At 40.4% G+C, this 17,037-nt stretch overlaps 1 protein-coding gene across 1 annotated transcript in view; it reads right to left on the minus strand.

Moving 5' to 3' along the window:
- The window catches only part of LOC149455903 (complement factor H-like), a 746,405-nt gene that overhangs the window by 576,523 nt on the left and 152,845 nt on the right, over positions 1 to 17,037 (minus strand). Inside the window, exon 4 of the mRNA XM_089685749.1 lies at positions 7,418 to 7,594. Within this exon, the coding sequence (XP_089541875.1) occupies positions 7,418 to 7,594 (177 nt within the window). The remainder of the gene's footprint in view (positions 1 to 7,417; positions 7,595 to 17,037) is intronic.

Consider the following 17,037-nt stretch of genomic DNA (forward strand, 5'->3'; position numbering starts at 1 on the left):
AGTTCCCACCATCCCTGTGCTAAATTCCTGGGTCTGTACACCTGCTGTTCCCATTATGAGGGGTTTCTACCATCCCTGTGCTGAGGTCCCAGGTCTGCACACCTGCTGCGCCCATTACTAGGGGTTCCCACCATCCCTGTGCTGAGGTTCTGGGTATGCACACCTGCTGTGCCCATTATGAGGGGTTCCTACCATCCATGTGCTGAGATTCCGGGTCTTCCCACCTGCTTTACCCATTATTAGGGGTTCCCACTGTCCCTGTGTTGAATTCCTGGGTCTGTATGTACACCTGCTGTGTCCATTGTGAGGGATTCCCACCATTCCTGCACTGAGTACCTGAGTCTGTACACCTGCCAAAAGAAAGTTTCAGGATTTTGAAGGAGCAAAATACAGTAATACTGGAACAAAAATGAGCTGCGTGGCAGAGTTGCCAGAAGAAGAAGAATGAAAAGAAGAATGAAAAGAAGAATGAAAAGAAGAATGAGAAGAAGAAGAAGAATGAAAAGAAGAATGAGAAGAAGAAGAAGAATGAAAAGAAGAAGAAGAAGAATGAAAAGAAGAAGAAGAAGAATGAAAAGAAGAAGAAGAATGAAAAGAAGAAGAAGAATGAAAAGAAGAAGAAGAAGAATGAAAAGAAGAAGAGGAATGAAAAGAAGAAGAAGAAGAAGAATGAAAAGAAGAAGAAGAAGAATGAAAAGAAGAAGAAGAATGAAAAGAAGAATGAGAAGAATGAAAAGAAGAATGAAAAGAAGAATGAAAAGGAGAATGAAAAGAAGAAGAAGAAGAAGAAGAATGAAAAGGAGAATGAAAAGAAGAAGAAGAAGAAGAAGAATGAAAAGAAGAAGAAGAAGAAGAATGAAAAGAAGAATGAAAAGAAGAAGTATTCCAGTACAGCAAAAAGTGTATCTGCAGAGAGCTCCGCTATTTCTGACAGTTCTCTGACAGTTCCTTCACATTTACAGCGGTTGAAACATTGTATCTGTTTCCGAATAAAAACATCTGTATCCTAAATGGAAACAAATAGATACAATGTTTCAACCGCTGTACATGTGAAGGAACTGTCAGAGAACTGTCAGAAATAGCGGAGCTCTCTGCAGGGACACTTTTGCCGGCTGATCGGGAAAAATCCGATTCGTGCACCCGAAGTTGGCTAATATTCGGATTCGGCACGAATCGAATTTTTCCTGAAATTCGAAACGAATTCCACTTTGCCTGGTTTGATTCGCTCATCTCTAATCACTACAATAGCATTTGTTAAATAGCTTCCTTTGCATGTAAACAACTGCATGTCACAACTGTAGTGATAATTCTGTTAGCCACCTAATTGTAGATTTAAAGTACAGGTTCCCTCAAGTTCAAATTTATTTGACAACTGGAAATGGAGGAAAATCTAGTTCTGATTTTACTATTGTGATAAGGCTTACTTGCCGCCCACCAACAGCACATTTACTGCGGGTGGCAGCTACAGGCACCATCATGTATTTGTATGTCACAACCTGTTTCTGGGTTTTCAGGCATGTGTGCACACGCTCCAACCTAACCTGTGCTGTGATTAGACACAGCAATGAGGTTGTCAGCAGGTTTCAGCCAATGATTTTGGCTCTATACCTGATGATCGGATGTGGCCAATCCCAGCAAGAACACGCAGAACTCTATACACATACATTGATCTGGCTGTTACTTCTCCCTGAAATCAACTCTGCCAGAACTGTGAGTAAAAGCAACACACATTAACACTACATACATTACACTTGTTAGGAACACAGCTAACACTTTGATGTAGGGCCCAGAGTGCAGCAATGGGCGCTGGTTTCCCTACTCTCTGCCATGGACGGATCTGGGGGTTGCTGGGATGGGCTATGTCCCCCCAGATTTTAGTTTTTATATCTGGAAATGCTGGTTATCAGCATTTCCTTTTTCTCAGTAATGTCACTGTGTGAGGAAAAGAAAGCCGATAACTGGCTATCCTGTGACAGGGGACATTTACACTGATATTCAGGGCACTGATCATCCGTGCTCTGATTATCAGTGCAGCCCTATCAGTGCCAATTAGTGCAGCATATCAGTGCCCATCAGTGCAGCACATCAGTGTCCATCACTGCCCCCTATCAGTGCCCATCAGTGCAGCCTCATCAGTGCCTCTTCACTAGTGCCCATCAGTGACCATCGGTGCTGCTTCATCAGTGCTCATTAATGCAGCCTCATCAGTACCCATCAATGCAGCCTCATTAGTGCCCATCAGTGGAGCTTCATCAGTGCTCATCAGTGCAGCCTCATCAGTTCCCATCAGTGCAGCCTATCAGTGCCCATCAGTGCAGCCTCATCATCGCACATCAATGAAGAAGAAAAATTACTTATTTGCAATATATTATAACAAAAACTAAGAGAAAATTTATTTTTAAAAATTTTAATTTTTTTATTTTGTGTTTAGCACCCCTCCCACCCAACCCCCCCCCCAAAAAAACAGAAAAAAACAGTGGTGATTAACAGCTTCCATACAGGGTACTTTTACCCCCTTCCTGCCCAGGCCAAATTTTCAGGTTTCAGCGCTCTCACACTTTGAATGACAATTGCGCGGTCATACAACATTGTACCCAAACTAAAGTTTTATCATTTTCTTCACACAACTAGAGCTTTCATTTGGTGGTATTTAATCACCACTGGGGTTTTTATTTTTTGCTAAATTAACAAAAAGCGCCCAAAAATTTTGAAAAAAAACCCCATGTTTTTCTTTGTTTCTGTTATAAAAGTTTGCAAATAAATAATTGTTCTTCATAAATTTAGGCCAAAATGTATTCTACTATATTTCTTTGGTGAAAATAACCCAAATTAGGATGTATGATTTAGTCTGTAGGACAGTTATAGAGTTCACAAACTATGGGATATATCTGAAAATTGATCAATCCTGAACTACTGACAGCCAATCTAATTTCTTGAGGTCCAGATATCCCCCAAATGAGCCATTTTTGCAAAGTAGACAGTCCGATGTATTTCATAACAGGCATGGCGTGTTTTTTGAAGTTGTAATTTTTTTGTCATAATTTTTCTGAAATGAAAGCCCTACCCGCACTGCCATTGGCGGCTACTGCTGTTGATCACTGGGTCCCCGATGGAGATTCCCTGCTGGCACCCGACGATCACCAAAGTACAGTGACAGAGGAGAGGTCTGTATATAAACAATACAGATCTCTCCCCTGTCAGCACAAGCACCCTGCTTTGTATTGCAGTTTTTGTTGTAGCTTTGTAGTAAAACAGCACACAGCACACAGTTAACCCTTTGATCGCCCCAGATGTTAACCCCTTCTTGCCCAGTGTCATTAGTACAGTTTCAGTGCTTTTTATTAGCACGAACACTGTATTGGTGTCACTCTGGATGTCAGTGGCAGTTAGTCAGTTCCCCTCAGTGTCAGAATGCCCACCGCAGTCCCGCAATAAGTCACTGATCGCTGCCATTATTAGTATATAAAAAAAATTCCAGTATATATACCGCCATTTGTAGATGCTATAACTTTCACATAAACCAATTAATTTACATGTATTGGGATTTTTTTTTTTAGCAAAGACATGCAGCAGAATACATTTTGGCCTAAATTTATGACAAAATTAGATTTTTAAATTTTTTTTACTGGATATGTTTTATAACAAAAAGTCCAAAGTATTGTTTTTTTCTCAAAATTGTCAGTCTTTTTTTTGTTTATAGTGCAAAAAATAAAAACCGCACAGGCGTTCAAATACCACCAAAAGAAATTTAATTTGGGTGCAGCGTTGCACGACCGTGCAATTGTCAGTTAAAGTATCGCAAAAAATGGCCTGGTCAGGAAGCAGGGTAAATTATCTGGAGGACAAGTGGTTAATTAAAGTGACAATAAACCCAAAAGCAAACATTTATTTTATTGCAGCTTATCAATTATTAAACATGATGGCTGTATTATTTTTCCTTTCTAAGCTTTCTTTCCTTTATTTTCACCTGGGAACTTCCAGTAATAGACATGTGCAGTACAAAAAAAAAAAAAAGTTTGTTTCGTTTCGATTCGTTATTTAAATAGTTTCATATAGTTAAATTTGTTTAATTCAATTTTGGAATTTGTTTCTTTTGGTTTATTCAAATTTTATGAATTTGATTGAATTGAATTAAATTCAACCAAATTCTGAAATTGAATCAGCATTCAAATTCAAATGTATTCTATTCGTCATTTGAATTTCGGAAGACAGTTATATTCTTTTTTTTAAATTCTATTCTATTGGTTATTTTTCTGCTATTTTCTGTTCAGCTCTTTTCTATTCTAATCTCTTTGAATTTATACTATTTGGAATTTGAATTTCAGAAGACAGTTATATCCTATTTTATTCTATTCCATTGTTTTTTTTTCTATTCTATTCATTTATATTTTCTATTCTAGTCTATTCGAATTTATTCTATCTGAAATTCGAATATTGGAAGATGGTTATATTCCATTTTATTCTATTCTATTATTTTTGCTATTCTATTCTTTCTTTTCTAGACTATTCTTTTTATTCTATTTTAATCTATTATATTCAAAATTTTAATTTTGTATTAACAATTTTTATTGGTTTTCAAATAAGTATACAAACAGTATGCTTGCAAAAAGGAAAAAAAACAAAACAAAACAAAAAAAACAACAGAAAAGGAACATCGATGGTAAAACTACATAGGTTCAGGACACACAGGCCCTGATTTACTATTGTTTCTAGGCGCATATCCGTGGGCGAACATCTACTTTTTACTAGCGACCATCTACTTTTACCCTGCTAAGAGATTTACTAAACAGAAGCGTCAACAACTAGACACCAAATCGAATTTACTAACAAGACACAAACTAGGAATCAGACTCAAAAAGCAGACTTGCTAAGAGGCACGTCTAACACCATGAAAAATCACTGCAGATACATGTTCACATTGAAATTTGCTTTGCCAAATATCAGTACTTCACTTTAAACAATATCTGCCATTTCCAAAAAAAATTTAAAATGTGTTAAAAAGTTTTTTTTTTAAGCAAGTTGACACAGTAAAGAACTAGACGCGCGTGCAGTGTCTTTGGGCCGATATAAATGCGCATGTGCAGAACACATTTTGGACGTCCTCTGTGGGCGCTTGCTTTTTAGACGCTGCTCAATAGTAAATCTCTCTGTGGAGTCCTCTGACAGCCGGAACTCGGTCACGTCTACTGTGTTTAACAAACAGCACTAGGCATATCTTTATAAAAACAGCGTGGGGTTCCCCCCCAAAATCCATACCAGACCCTTATCCGAGCATGCAGCCCGGCAGGTCAGGAAAGGGGGGGGACAAGCGAGTGCCCCCCCCCTCCTGAACCATACCAGGCCACATGCCCTCAACAAGGGGGGGTGCTTTGGGGCAGGGGGGCTCCCCCCCAAAGCACCTTGTCCCCATGTTGATGGGGACAAGGGCCTCTTCCCCACAACCCTGGCCGGTGGTTGTGGGGGTCTGCGGGCGGGAGACTTATCAGAATCTGGAACCCCCCAGATCCCGCCCCCCCCCACGTGAATGAGTATGCGGTACATGGTCCCGTTACTCATTCACAAAAAAAGCAGTGTAGTGTAAAGAAAACACAGTACAGGGTCTTTAACAAGTCCTTTAATAAAACAATGTCCCCCGAAGTAGATCCAGCGTCAATCACAATGTCACAGCGGCACCCGAAAAAAGAAAAAAAAAAAGGTTCCGCTCTCGACGAGGCTCACTAGCCTTATGCAGCTAGTCTCCCTGACATTTCTTATATAGGTAAGGGGTGGGGCCAGCCGGCGACATCAAGCATGTGATCCCACCCCATGTGACATCAATGATGTTACATGGGGCAGGAACACTCGGAAGATGTCGCTGGCCCCGCCCCTTACCTATATAAGAAATGTCAGGGAGACTAGCTGCATAAGGCTAGAAAAGGATTTAAAAAAAAAATAATGGCATGGAGTCCCCCCCCCAAATCCATAACAGACCCTTATCCGAGCATGCAGATATTGCATGCCTTCCAAGATTTATTTCCTTTGTTGAATTTCCTGCTTGGTTCACACTAGATGCGATTTAAATTGTGCTTTTTTTTCACCGTATTTTCTGTACATTTACCAATGAGTTATTGCATTTTCAATTGTGTTTTGCATTGCGATTTCTATTGTATTCTATATGTGAAATCGCTACAAAATGCTGAAAAAGTTAGACAAGAACTACTTTTGAAATTGTGCTGCAGCAAATCGCTTACGTTAAGACACTCACATCCACATTCATTAGATCCGATATCAGGTACAATTTAAATTCCCAAAGCGCAGCTGCAATCTTGCACTCTGAATGCGACTTGGCATTCAATTTACATGCCCTGCGACTTGCAAATCGCATGCCAAATTGCACCCGCTGTGACTGGGGGCCACTTCGGTCACATCAAAGCGGATTTTGAAGTGGTGCGACTTACACTATGGTCACATCATGGGACTTACAGTGAAGTCACATGATTTCAAAGTCGGGGGACATGCTGATTTAAAGTGCGATTTGCAACACATCTGACAGAGATCTCTCTGCAAATCGCATGAAAAGTAGTGTATTCATTACTTTAGAAATTGTTGCGGCTCCAACCAAGTTTGAACCACACCAATATGAACGCTCTAATAGCAGTTACACTGAGTCTGACTTGGCATGTGATTTGCATGACATGCGACGTGCAAATCGTATGCCAAGTTGCACCCTATTGTCTGCTATTAGAGCAGTCACATGGGTGCATTTCCGACACTGATTTCTAAAGTAGTACATGTACTACTTTTGTGGCGATTTTCATAGATATCTGTGTCAGATGTCTTGCAAATCACAAGGAAATCGGCATCTTCACTGTACGTCGCACAATTTCTAAATCGGCTTTGATGTGACCGGGGTGTAAGGCCTTTTTATGTTTGATTTCCTGAGTGTTTTTCCAATTTATGGGAAATGCCGCATACTAGCAAAAGTGAATTGACATTTTCAGTATTGCATGCGAGATGGTCATGTGACTGCCTTAACTCATGCGATAATCTGGAGTGAATTGTGCCCATAGTGCCAAGAAATATTGCCAATAGGGTTCCCTTTCACATCCCTGTTCAATGTTCTGTTGTATGCTGCACAGGTACACTTGACTGTGGCTTTCTTTCTGACTCTGATTTGTGGGGCCTGTATACCAAGGGTTAACTATGGGAGGAAACCAATACAATAGGGGGAAGCCCACTCAAGCACAGACAGAACATGTAAACTGCATGCAGATAGTGTCTTGTCTGGGATTAAAATCACAGACCCCAGGACTGCAAGACAGAAGTGCTAACCATATACAGTACATGTTATTTTGTATTTTGCTTAAGGTAACATGCACATAAGTTCTACATGTTTTACATACTGTATATATAGATCATAAAAACATAAAGTACTTACTAATACAATTCAGAGGTGGGTTCCATCCATGTGCTGTGCATGTCCTGGGCTCATTGGGTTTGTGCTCAGTTTCATATCCTTCATTGCATGTGAGTGTAACAGTGTCTCCTTCCCTGTATGTTTCCTTGGTATATTGGACTATACCATTGCTCACAGTCTCCTGGTTACAAACTATTTCTATAAAGATAATAAGTAAATTTAAATAAATAAATATAAATAAATATATATATATATATATATATATCATTGAAACAAGACTAAGAGGACTCAACTATGCACTAAAACATAACATATAACAAACATGACGTATAACAAAAACATTTGGCTGTAGAAAAAGGCAGTTTGTTCGCAAAGGGCTGGAGAGCAGTATTATAGTGAGTGTGTGCAGGTGTAGCAAGCAGTAGTGTATTTATATTGTGTGCTGCCCTAGGCGACACAAACATTTTGTGCCCCCCATCCCCAATGAGAGAGCGAGAGAGTTCAGTAAGTTACATAGTTAGTCTGGCTGAAAAAAAAAACAAAAGTCCATCCAGTTTAACCATAAAAAAAAAAAAGTTATATATAATCCTATTCCCACAGTTGATCCAGAGGAAGGCAAAAAAAAAAAAAAACAACAAAGCATGATACAATTTTCTCCTGCTGGGAAAAAAAATTCCTTCCTGATCCCCCGAGAGGAAATCGGATATTCCCTGGATCAACTTTACTATAAATGTTAGTATCCAGTTATATTCTGTGTATCTAGGAAAAAATGCAGGCCTTTTTTGAAGCAATCCACTGAGCTGGCCAGAACCAACTCTTGACGGAGTCTATTCCACATTTTCACAGCTCTCACTGTGAAGAAACATTTCTGTGTTTGGAGATTGCATTTCTTCTTCTCCAGACGTAAAGAGAGCCCGTTGTCCTCTGTGATGACCTCAGGGTGACTAGCTCTACACCAAGTTCACTATATGAGCCACTGATGTATTTATCATATGCCCCCTTAATCTCCTCTTCTCAAGAGAAAATAGATTCAGTTCCTCTAATCTTTCCTCTTAGCTCCTCCATGCCTCATATCAGTTTAGTTGCCCTTCTCTGTACTTTCTCAAGTTCCCCAATGTTTTTTGTGAATTGATGCCCAAAACTAAACTCCATATTCCATATTCCAGATGAGGTGTTACTAATGATTTGTACAGGGGTAATATGATATCTCTCTCTCTGGAGTCTATACCTCTTTTAATACAAGAGAGGATTTTGCTCGCTTTAGAAACTGCAGCTTGGCATTGCATGACATTATTAAGCTTGTGATCTACCAGAACTCCCAGATCCTTCTCCACCATTGATTCCCCCAGTTATACCCCCCTAGTATGTATGATGCATGCATATTCTTAGCCCCCAAGTACATAACCTTACATTTATCAACATTAAACCTCATTTGCCACATAGTTGCCCAATTAAACAGAACATTGAGGTCGGCTTGTAAGTTGAAGACATCCTGTAAGGACTTTATTCCACTACACAGCTTGGTGTCATCTGCAAAGACTGAAATGGGATTTTTAATCTCAGACCCTATATCGTTTACAAATATATTAAAAAGTAAGGGTCCCAACACTGAACCTTGGGGTACACCACTGACAACCCTAGACCATTCAGAGTATGAATCATTAACCACTACTCTTTGAATACAATCTTTAAGCCAGTTTTCTATCCATTTACATATGGATTTTTCCAAGCCCGTAGACTTTTCCTTACACATTAGATGTGTGTGGGGAACTTTGTCAAACCCTTTTGCAAAATCCAAGTATACCACGTCCACCGCCACCCCTCTGTCCAAGGTTTTGCTCACCTCCTTTTTTCCTGCAAGAACTCATCTATGTGGTCTTTTATTAAACTCTCCAGAATCTTCCCAACAATAGAAGTTAAACTAACAGGTCTATAATTACTTGGTAAAGATTTTGACCCCTTTTTTAAATATTGGCACCACATTGGCCTTACGCCAATCCAGTGGTACTATGCCAGTCATTAAAGAATCCCTAAAAATCAGAAACAATGGCTTTGAAATGACAGAGCTCAATTCTTTAAGGACCAGTGGGTGTATGCCATCCAGTCTAGGTGCTTTATTCACCTTTATACTGTCTAAATATTTTTGGATCATATCAATTGTTAGCCAATGTGGATCATCTGGAGCTGTGTCAATACCATGCCCTTTATGGACAAGAGCTCCCCCATGCTCCTTTGCATACATTGAGCTGAAGAAGGTATTAAATAAATTTGCCTTTTCTTTGTCCCCAGTCACCCATTCTAGGTTATTGTGTATAGGGCCTACATGTTCGGACCGAACCTTTTTACTATTAATATACAGTGAGGAACAGAAGTCTTTGAACACCCTGCGATTTTGCAAATTCTCCCACTTAGAAATCATGGAGGGGTCTGAAATTCACATTGTAGGTGAATTCCCACTCTGAGAGACAGAATTTAAAAAAAAAATCAGGAAATCACATTGTATGATTTTTAAAGAATTTATTTGTCTTGTACTGCTGAACATAAGTATTTGAACATCTAAGAAACAGCAAGAATTCTGGCTCTCAAAGACCTGTTACTGTGCCTTTAAAAAGTCCGCCTCTACTCCACTCATTAATCTAACTTAGTAGCACCTGTATGAGCTCTTTAAAGACACCTGTCCACCCCACAGTCAGTCAGATGCCAACTACTACCATGGGCAAGACCAAAGAGCTGTCAAAAGACACCAGAGACAAAATTGTGGACCTCCACAAGACTGGAAAGGGCTACGGGGCAATTGCCAAGCAGCTTGGTGAAAATAGATCAACTGTTGGAGCAATTGTTAGAAAATGGCTAAAGATGACTGTCAGTCTCCCTCGGACTGGGGCTCCATGCAAGATCTCACCTCGTGGGGTATCACTGATAATAAGAAAGGTGAGGAATTAGCCCAGAAATACAAGGGAGGAGCTGGTCAATGACATGAAGAGAGCTGGGACCACAGTTTCAAAGGTCACTGTAGGTAGAACACTACGCCGTCATGGTTTCAAATCATGCATTGCACGGAAGGTTCCCCTGCTGAAGTGATCACATGTCCAGGCCCGTCTGAAGTTTGCCAATGACCATCTGGATGATCCAGAGGAAGCATGGGAGAAAGTCATGTGATCAGATGAGACCAAAGTAGAACTTTTTGGTCTAAACTTCACTCATGTTTGGAGGAAAAAGAAGGATGAGTTGCATCCCAAGAACACCATCCCTATTGTGAAGCATGGGGGTGGTAACATCATACTTTGGGGGTGCTTTTCTGCGAAGGGGACAGGACGACTGTACTGTATTAAGGAGAGGATGAATGGGGCCATTTATTGTGAAATTTTGAGCAACAACCTCCTTCCCTCAGTCAGAGCATTGAAGTTGGGTTGTGGCTGGGTCTTCCAACATGACAATGACCCGAAGCACACAGCCAGGATAACCAAGGAGTGGCTCCGTAAGAAGCATATCAAGGTTCTGGAGTGGCCTAGCCAGTCTCCAGACCTAAATCCAATAGAACATCTTTGGAGGGAGCTGAAACTCCATGTTGCTGAGCGACAGCCCCGAAACCTGACAGATCTAGAGGAGATCTGTGTGGAGGAGTGGACCAAAATCCCTGCTGCAGTGTGTGCAAACCTGGTCAAGAACTACAGGAAACGTTTGACCTCTGTAATTGCAAACAAAGGCTTTTGTACCAAATATTAATACTGATTTTCTCAGGTGTTCAAATACTTATGTTCAGCAGCGCAAGACAAATAAATTCTTTAAAAATCATACAATGTGATTTCCTGAAATTTTTTTTAAATTCTGTCTCTCAGAGTGGGAATGCACCTACAATGTGAATTTCAGACCCCTCCACGATTTCTAAGTGGGAGAACTTGCAAAATCGCAGGGTGTTCAAATACTTATGTTCCTCACTGTATTTGAAGAATTTTTTGGGGTTGGTCCTGCTATCTTTTGCAATCTGTCGTTCGTTTTCAGATTTTGAGGCCTTTATTTCCTTTTTGCATATTCTGTTATATTCTTTGTAATGTTTAAATTATAATAGTGTTCCTTCATTTTTATATTGAATAAAAGCTCTTTTCTTATTATCTATAGCCTGTTTAACTTTTGGTTTTTAGCCTTTTAAACTTGTTGCCCATGGGAATATATTTTGCACTGTTATCATGTTATGGTCATTGCTACCCAGATGTTCTTTTATATGGACATTCCTCATAAGCTCTGCATGGTTTGAGATTACCAGGTCCAGCAGAGCATCATTCCTAGTAGGGCCTCTATGAACTGTACCATAATAAATTGTCCTGTAGTAGGGTTAAAAATTTTGCCCTTTAACTGTTCCTGCAGTACCATTACTGCAGTCAATTTCCGGGTAGTTAAAATCCCCCATTATTATCACTGTCCCAGCCCTTGCAGTCCTTTCGATCTGTGCAAGGAGCTGAGTTTCCACCTCCTCATTAACACTGTGTAGTGTGTGTATGTATATATGATTCTCTCTCTCCCTTTCTTTCTCTTCTCTCTCTCTTCCCTTGCACTCTCTCCCCTCTGTCTTTCTCCCTCCCTCCCCCCCCCCCCTCTCTCTCTGCCTTCCCTCTCTTTCTCTCTCTCCTCCTCTCCCTCTCTTTCTCTCTCTCTCCCCCCTCCCTCTCCTCTCTTTCTCTCTCCCTCTCTGTCTCCCTATCTCTCTCCCTTTTCCCCCCTCTCTCCCCCCTCTCCCTCTTTCTCTTCCCACTCTCTCTCTTTCTCCCTTCCCTCTCTCTCCCCCCTATCTCTAGCTCTTCACTTTCTCTCTCTCTCTTCCTTCTCTCTCTTCCTTCTCTCTCTTCCTTATCTCTCTTCCCTCTCTTTCTCTTCCTTTTCTCTCTCCCTCTTTCTCTCTCTCTATCTTCCTTCTCTCTCTTCTCCCCCTCTCTCTCTATTCCTTCTTTTCTCTCTCCCCCCTCTCTCTTTTATCACTCTCTCTCCCCCCTCTCTCTCTTCCCCTCTGTCTCTCTCTCCTCCCTCTCTCTCCCCTCTCTCTCTTCCCTCCCTCTCTCTTCCATTTTTTTCTCTTCCCTCTCTCTTTCCCCCCCCTTTCCCCCCCTCTTCCTCAGATCGTATGGGACCACCCCCCCTCTCCAAGGGCTGCTGATCTCCGGGCACCAGGAAGGGGGGGAGGTGTGTGCAGTCCCTTACGATCTGTCAGTGTGTAATGTACTGGATGGCTGAAAGGTGTGAGAGACCACAGAACACAACACAGCTCACCTCCTCCCGGCTCTTTCCTCTCCACCTCTCCTCTCCTTGCTCCAGGCTGTCCCCTGGTCCTGGCTCGTCAGCTGCTGGAGGAAGAGGTACACGACCATCGCTCTGCAACTGCCCTCCCCCACGCCCCACCTCATCGATCTTCCCTGCTGTCCGCTGCTGCTCAGAAGGTTCCCTTCTTCTGGGGGGCGGTGCCGCCCCCCTACAAAATTGCCACCCTAGGCAAACGCCTTGTTTGCTTCAAGGTAGATACGCCCCTGGTAGCAAGTACATGAATAAACCTTCCAGTAACGCTATTACTAGGCTGCAGCTATACTGTAGGAAGCGTTACTTCAGGAGATTAACAACGAAAAAGCTCACATTTTTATTCGGAATGAGCAACAAGTGTTTTCTGTTCTCCTCTTTTTTTTTTTTTTTTTAATTTAAATATTTATAAATTTTTCACATTATTACAAAATTTCCATAAGAAGAGACACTATACATATAAATATCAATACATTTCTACTCTGTCCCTTCTATTTACCTCTTTTCTTTCCCTTCCCTCCCAACCCACCATTTCCCCCCTTCCCCCCCTCCCTCCCCTCTGCAAGATCTCCAATCTCTCTAGGCCCAGTAACTTCGAATAACTTCCTAGTTTAGAGTTTTCTATATTTCTCTTTCAATCCCGATTCTTCCCATCTTTCCCATCGTGAATAGTATATTTTCATCCTGTCTTCCTGAATATGATAAGATTTTTCCATTCTGCTAATCTGGTTTACCCTATTGATCCAATCCTCCTCCGTTGGTACCTCTGTCTTCCGCCAAAACCTGGGGATCAACCCTTTTGCAGCACCTAAGTAGTACCATACACCTGATTCTTTATATTTATTTACTGTTGTCTCAACACTATGTAGGAGACACATGGTTGGGTCTAATTCTATGTCATTTCCAGTTATTATTTCTATTAATTTGACTATTGTCTTCCAGAAAACCTGAATTTTTGGACATTGCCACCATATGTGAAACATCGTGCCCTCTTCCCCACATCCTCTCCAACACATTTTTGAATTCTCCCCCCTCATCCTGTGCTCAGTGCTCGGTGTAATATGCCATCGTGTCAAACATTTATAGTTAATCTCAACGTCTCTCATACTAACACTCTCGTGAACTAATCTAAATATCTTATTCTGTTGATCTTCATCTATCCCCACCCCCATATCTCTTTCCCAATTTGTTATGAAAATTAACTTTGTGTCTGTGTCTAGTTCTGTAAGTATTCTATACATTTTTGTAACACCGTGTTTCCCATCTCTACGTGTTTCTAATAGCCTTTCAAACATATTCCACTCCTTTTTTAATCTCAAGGGTTTTGGGAGAGTTCCTATAAAACATTTTAATTGATGATATTTCCACTCATCTATTTTAGTAAACATATCTCCTCCCATCTCTTTTAATTCTTTAAATGTTCTCAATTCCCCCTCTACCAATACTTCTCTCAATTGGATATCTTCCTTTTTAAACCATCTCCCTGATATCTCATCTTTTCCTGGGGGGAAAAATTCCGTGTTTGCAAGAGGCATTAATATAGAGTTGAATTCCCATTTCATGTGTTTATGTAAATTATCCCATATCCTTAGGACAATTAAGGTGTAAGTGCTTGTGCCCTCTTTAATTCTTCTATAATGTGCTGGAACCCATATCATCCTACTCAAATTAATTCCACTCAGATCATTTTCCATTTTTACCCAACTTTTCCCCTTATGATTAAAAGTCCAGTCATAAATTCTTGCTAACATTACTGCTTTGTAATATCTCTTGACATCAGGTAGTCCCATCCCCCCTTTCTCTTTAGTCCTACTTAGTGTTTCATATGATACTCTTGGTTTTTTATTCCTCCATATATATCTTGTTAACATTTTTCTCATTATCTTAAAAAACGCCTCTGGGAGTTTGATCAGGATCATTTGAAATCTAAAGAGTATTTTAGGTATAATTACCATTTTAATTAGGTTCATACGTCTTAACCATGATGGATTTCCTCCTTCTAATCTTTTTAGTTCGTCCTTAATCTCATTTATCAGAGAAATATAATTTAATCTATACAGTTGTTTATATGAGGTAGCAAGTTTTATTCCTAGGTATTTTATATCTTTTTCTCTCCAAATAAAGGGGAATTCTTTTTGTAGCTTTTCTTTTTCGCTCTTTGGTATATTAATGTTCAAAATCTCAGTTTTTGTTGGGTTAATTTTTAGATTAGATAGTTCACCATATTCCTTCAGGATCTTCATTATATTTGGTAGTGTTATTCGGGGGTTGCCTACATAAAACAGTAGGTCGTCCGCAAAGGCCGCTACTTTATGTTCTATATTTTCTATCTGGATTCCCTTTACCGCTCCACTATTCCTTATTATTGATAGCAGGGATTCCAATGTCAATACATACAGCAAGGGGGACAATGGGCATCCTTGCCTTGTTCCATTGGACATCCCAATGGATTCCCACCTCTCCCCATTTACCGTGATGATTGCGGTGGGCTCCTTATATAGTTTACCTATCCATTCACGCATTCTCTCTCCAATCCCCAACACTTCCAAGTTGTCCATCATAAAGCCCCAGTCCACTCTATCAAACGCCTTTTCGGCATCAATTGACAAGAGCACCACCGGGGCTTTCCCTTTTCTACTTTTCTGGATAGGCATCAGAGTTCTCAAGCCATTATCTCTACCCTCTCTCCCCTGAACAAAGCGTACCTGGTCTCCATGAATCGATTCGGGCATTAGATCTTTCAGCCTGTTTGCTAGGACCTTTGCGTACAACTTAGTATCAGTGTTTAATAATGAAATTGGTCTGTAGCTAGAGCACTGAGAGGGATCTTTTCCCTCCTTATGGATGAGAACTACATGGGCCTGAAGGGATTCCCTCCTCCCCTCCATCCCACCTCCCAAGTCATTCATATATTTCTTTAACTTTGGTAACAGTACTTCACTAAATTTTTTATAGTACTTAACTGTATAACCATCCGGGCCTGGGCTTTTCCCTCCCCCTCTATTTCTTAATGCTGCTTCTATTTCTTCCTGAGAAATTTCTGCATCCAAGGAGTTCAGTTGTGTTTCACTAAGCTTTGGCAATCCCGCATTTTTTAAATATATCCTCCTTTTTTCATTAATACCTTCCCTAATTTCTTTTGGTGATCCTTGGTGACTGATGTTATACAACTTTCTATAATACTCCGTGAATACTTTAATAATTTCTTTAGTTGAGTGGACCATCTCCCCCTTAGGGCTTTTAATCTTTTCTATATAATTCCTGTTCTTCTTCTTATTCAGGGCTCTCATTAAGTATTTTCCTGGTCTATCACCCCATCTATATCTTTCACTTAATACTTTATTATATACTCTTCTCCTCTCCTCTTCCATCAATCTCTCTAATTCGTCTTTTTTATCCCTTAACTTCTGTCTTGTTTCTATTGTTATTTTTTTCTTGTGTATCTGCTCCAATTCCAGGATTTCCTTTAAGAGTCCACTAACCCTCTCTCTTCTTTCTTTTTTCTTCCTTGCTCCCATCGCAATCAGGATTCCTCTTATTATGACTTTCCCATACTGTAGCTGTCGATACTTCCTCTGTTTCATTCTCCTGGAAATATACCTTAATCTCTTCCCTGATCTTCTGCACAATATCCTCATCCAAGAGAAGAGCCTCATTTAACCTCCATCCTAAACCTCCCGTCCACCTTTTTCCCCATCCCATTTTCATTACGACTGGGGCATGGTCCGAAAAAGTTCTTGTCTCTATTTCTATTTTAACCAGCATTTCAATGAGTTGATGATCTATTAGAATGTAATCCAGTCTCGAGTATATCTCATGTGCATTAGAGAAGAAGGTATAGTCTCTGTCCTTCATATGCATTATTCTCCAGGTGTCCACCAGCTGGTACTCGTGGATCACCTTCCTCAAAGCTCTCAGGGACCTACCCCCTTCTCTCTGCATAAGGGAGGTTGCATCCATTTGTGGGTCCATACAGAGATTCAAATCTCCTGCTATTATCAAACGCCCTTTTTTAAAATCTATCAATTTTTTTAGCAAACCCTTCAGAAAGATCTCAGGTTTCTTGTTGGGGCAATATATATTGGCTAGTGTGCATTCAATTCCCTGTAGTTTACCTTTCAAAAACAGGAATCTCCCTTCCGGGTCAGTCCTTCTATCTTCCAACTCAAATCTCATATTTTTTGCCAATCCTATTGCCACCCCCTTTGCTCTTTTAATTGGAGAGTCAGCGTAATACCATGTAAGATAATATTTGGATTTTAGTTTCACATTAGATTCTATCTCAAAATGTGTCTCCTGCAAAAATACCACTGACGTTGCCCTATGATGTAACTCTTTAAACAACTTAAATCTTTTCC

Source organism: Staurois parvus, unplaced genomic scaffold (assembly GCF_062004578.1).
Source record: "Staurois parvus isolate SC_StPar_1 unplaced genomic scaffold, SC_StPar_1.0 ptg000384l, whole genome shotgun sequence".
NCBI lineage: Eukaryota > Metazoa > Chordata > Amphibia > Anura > Ranidae > Staurois > Staurois parvus.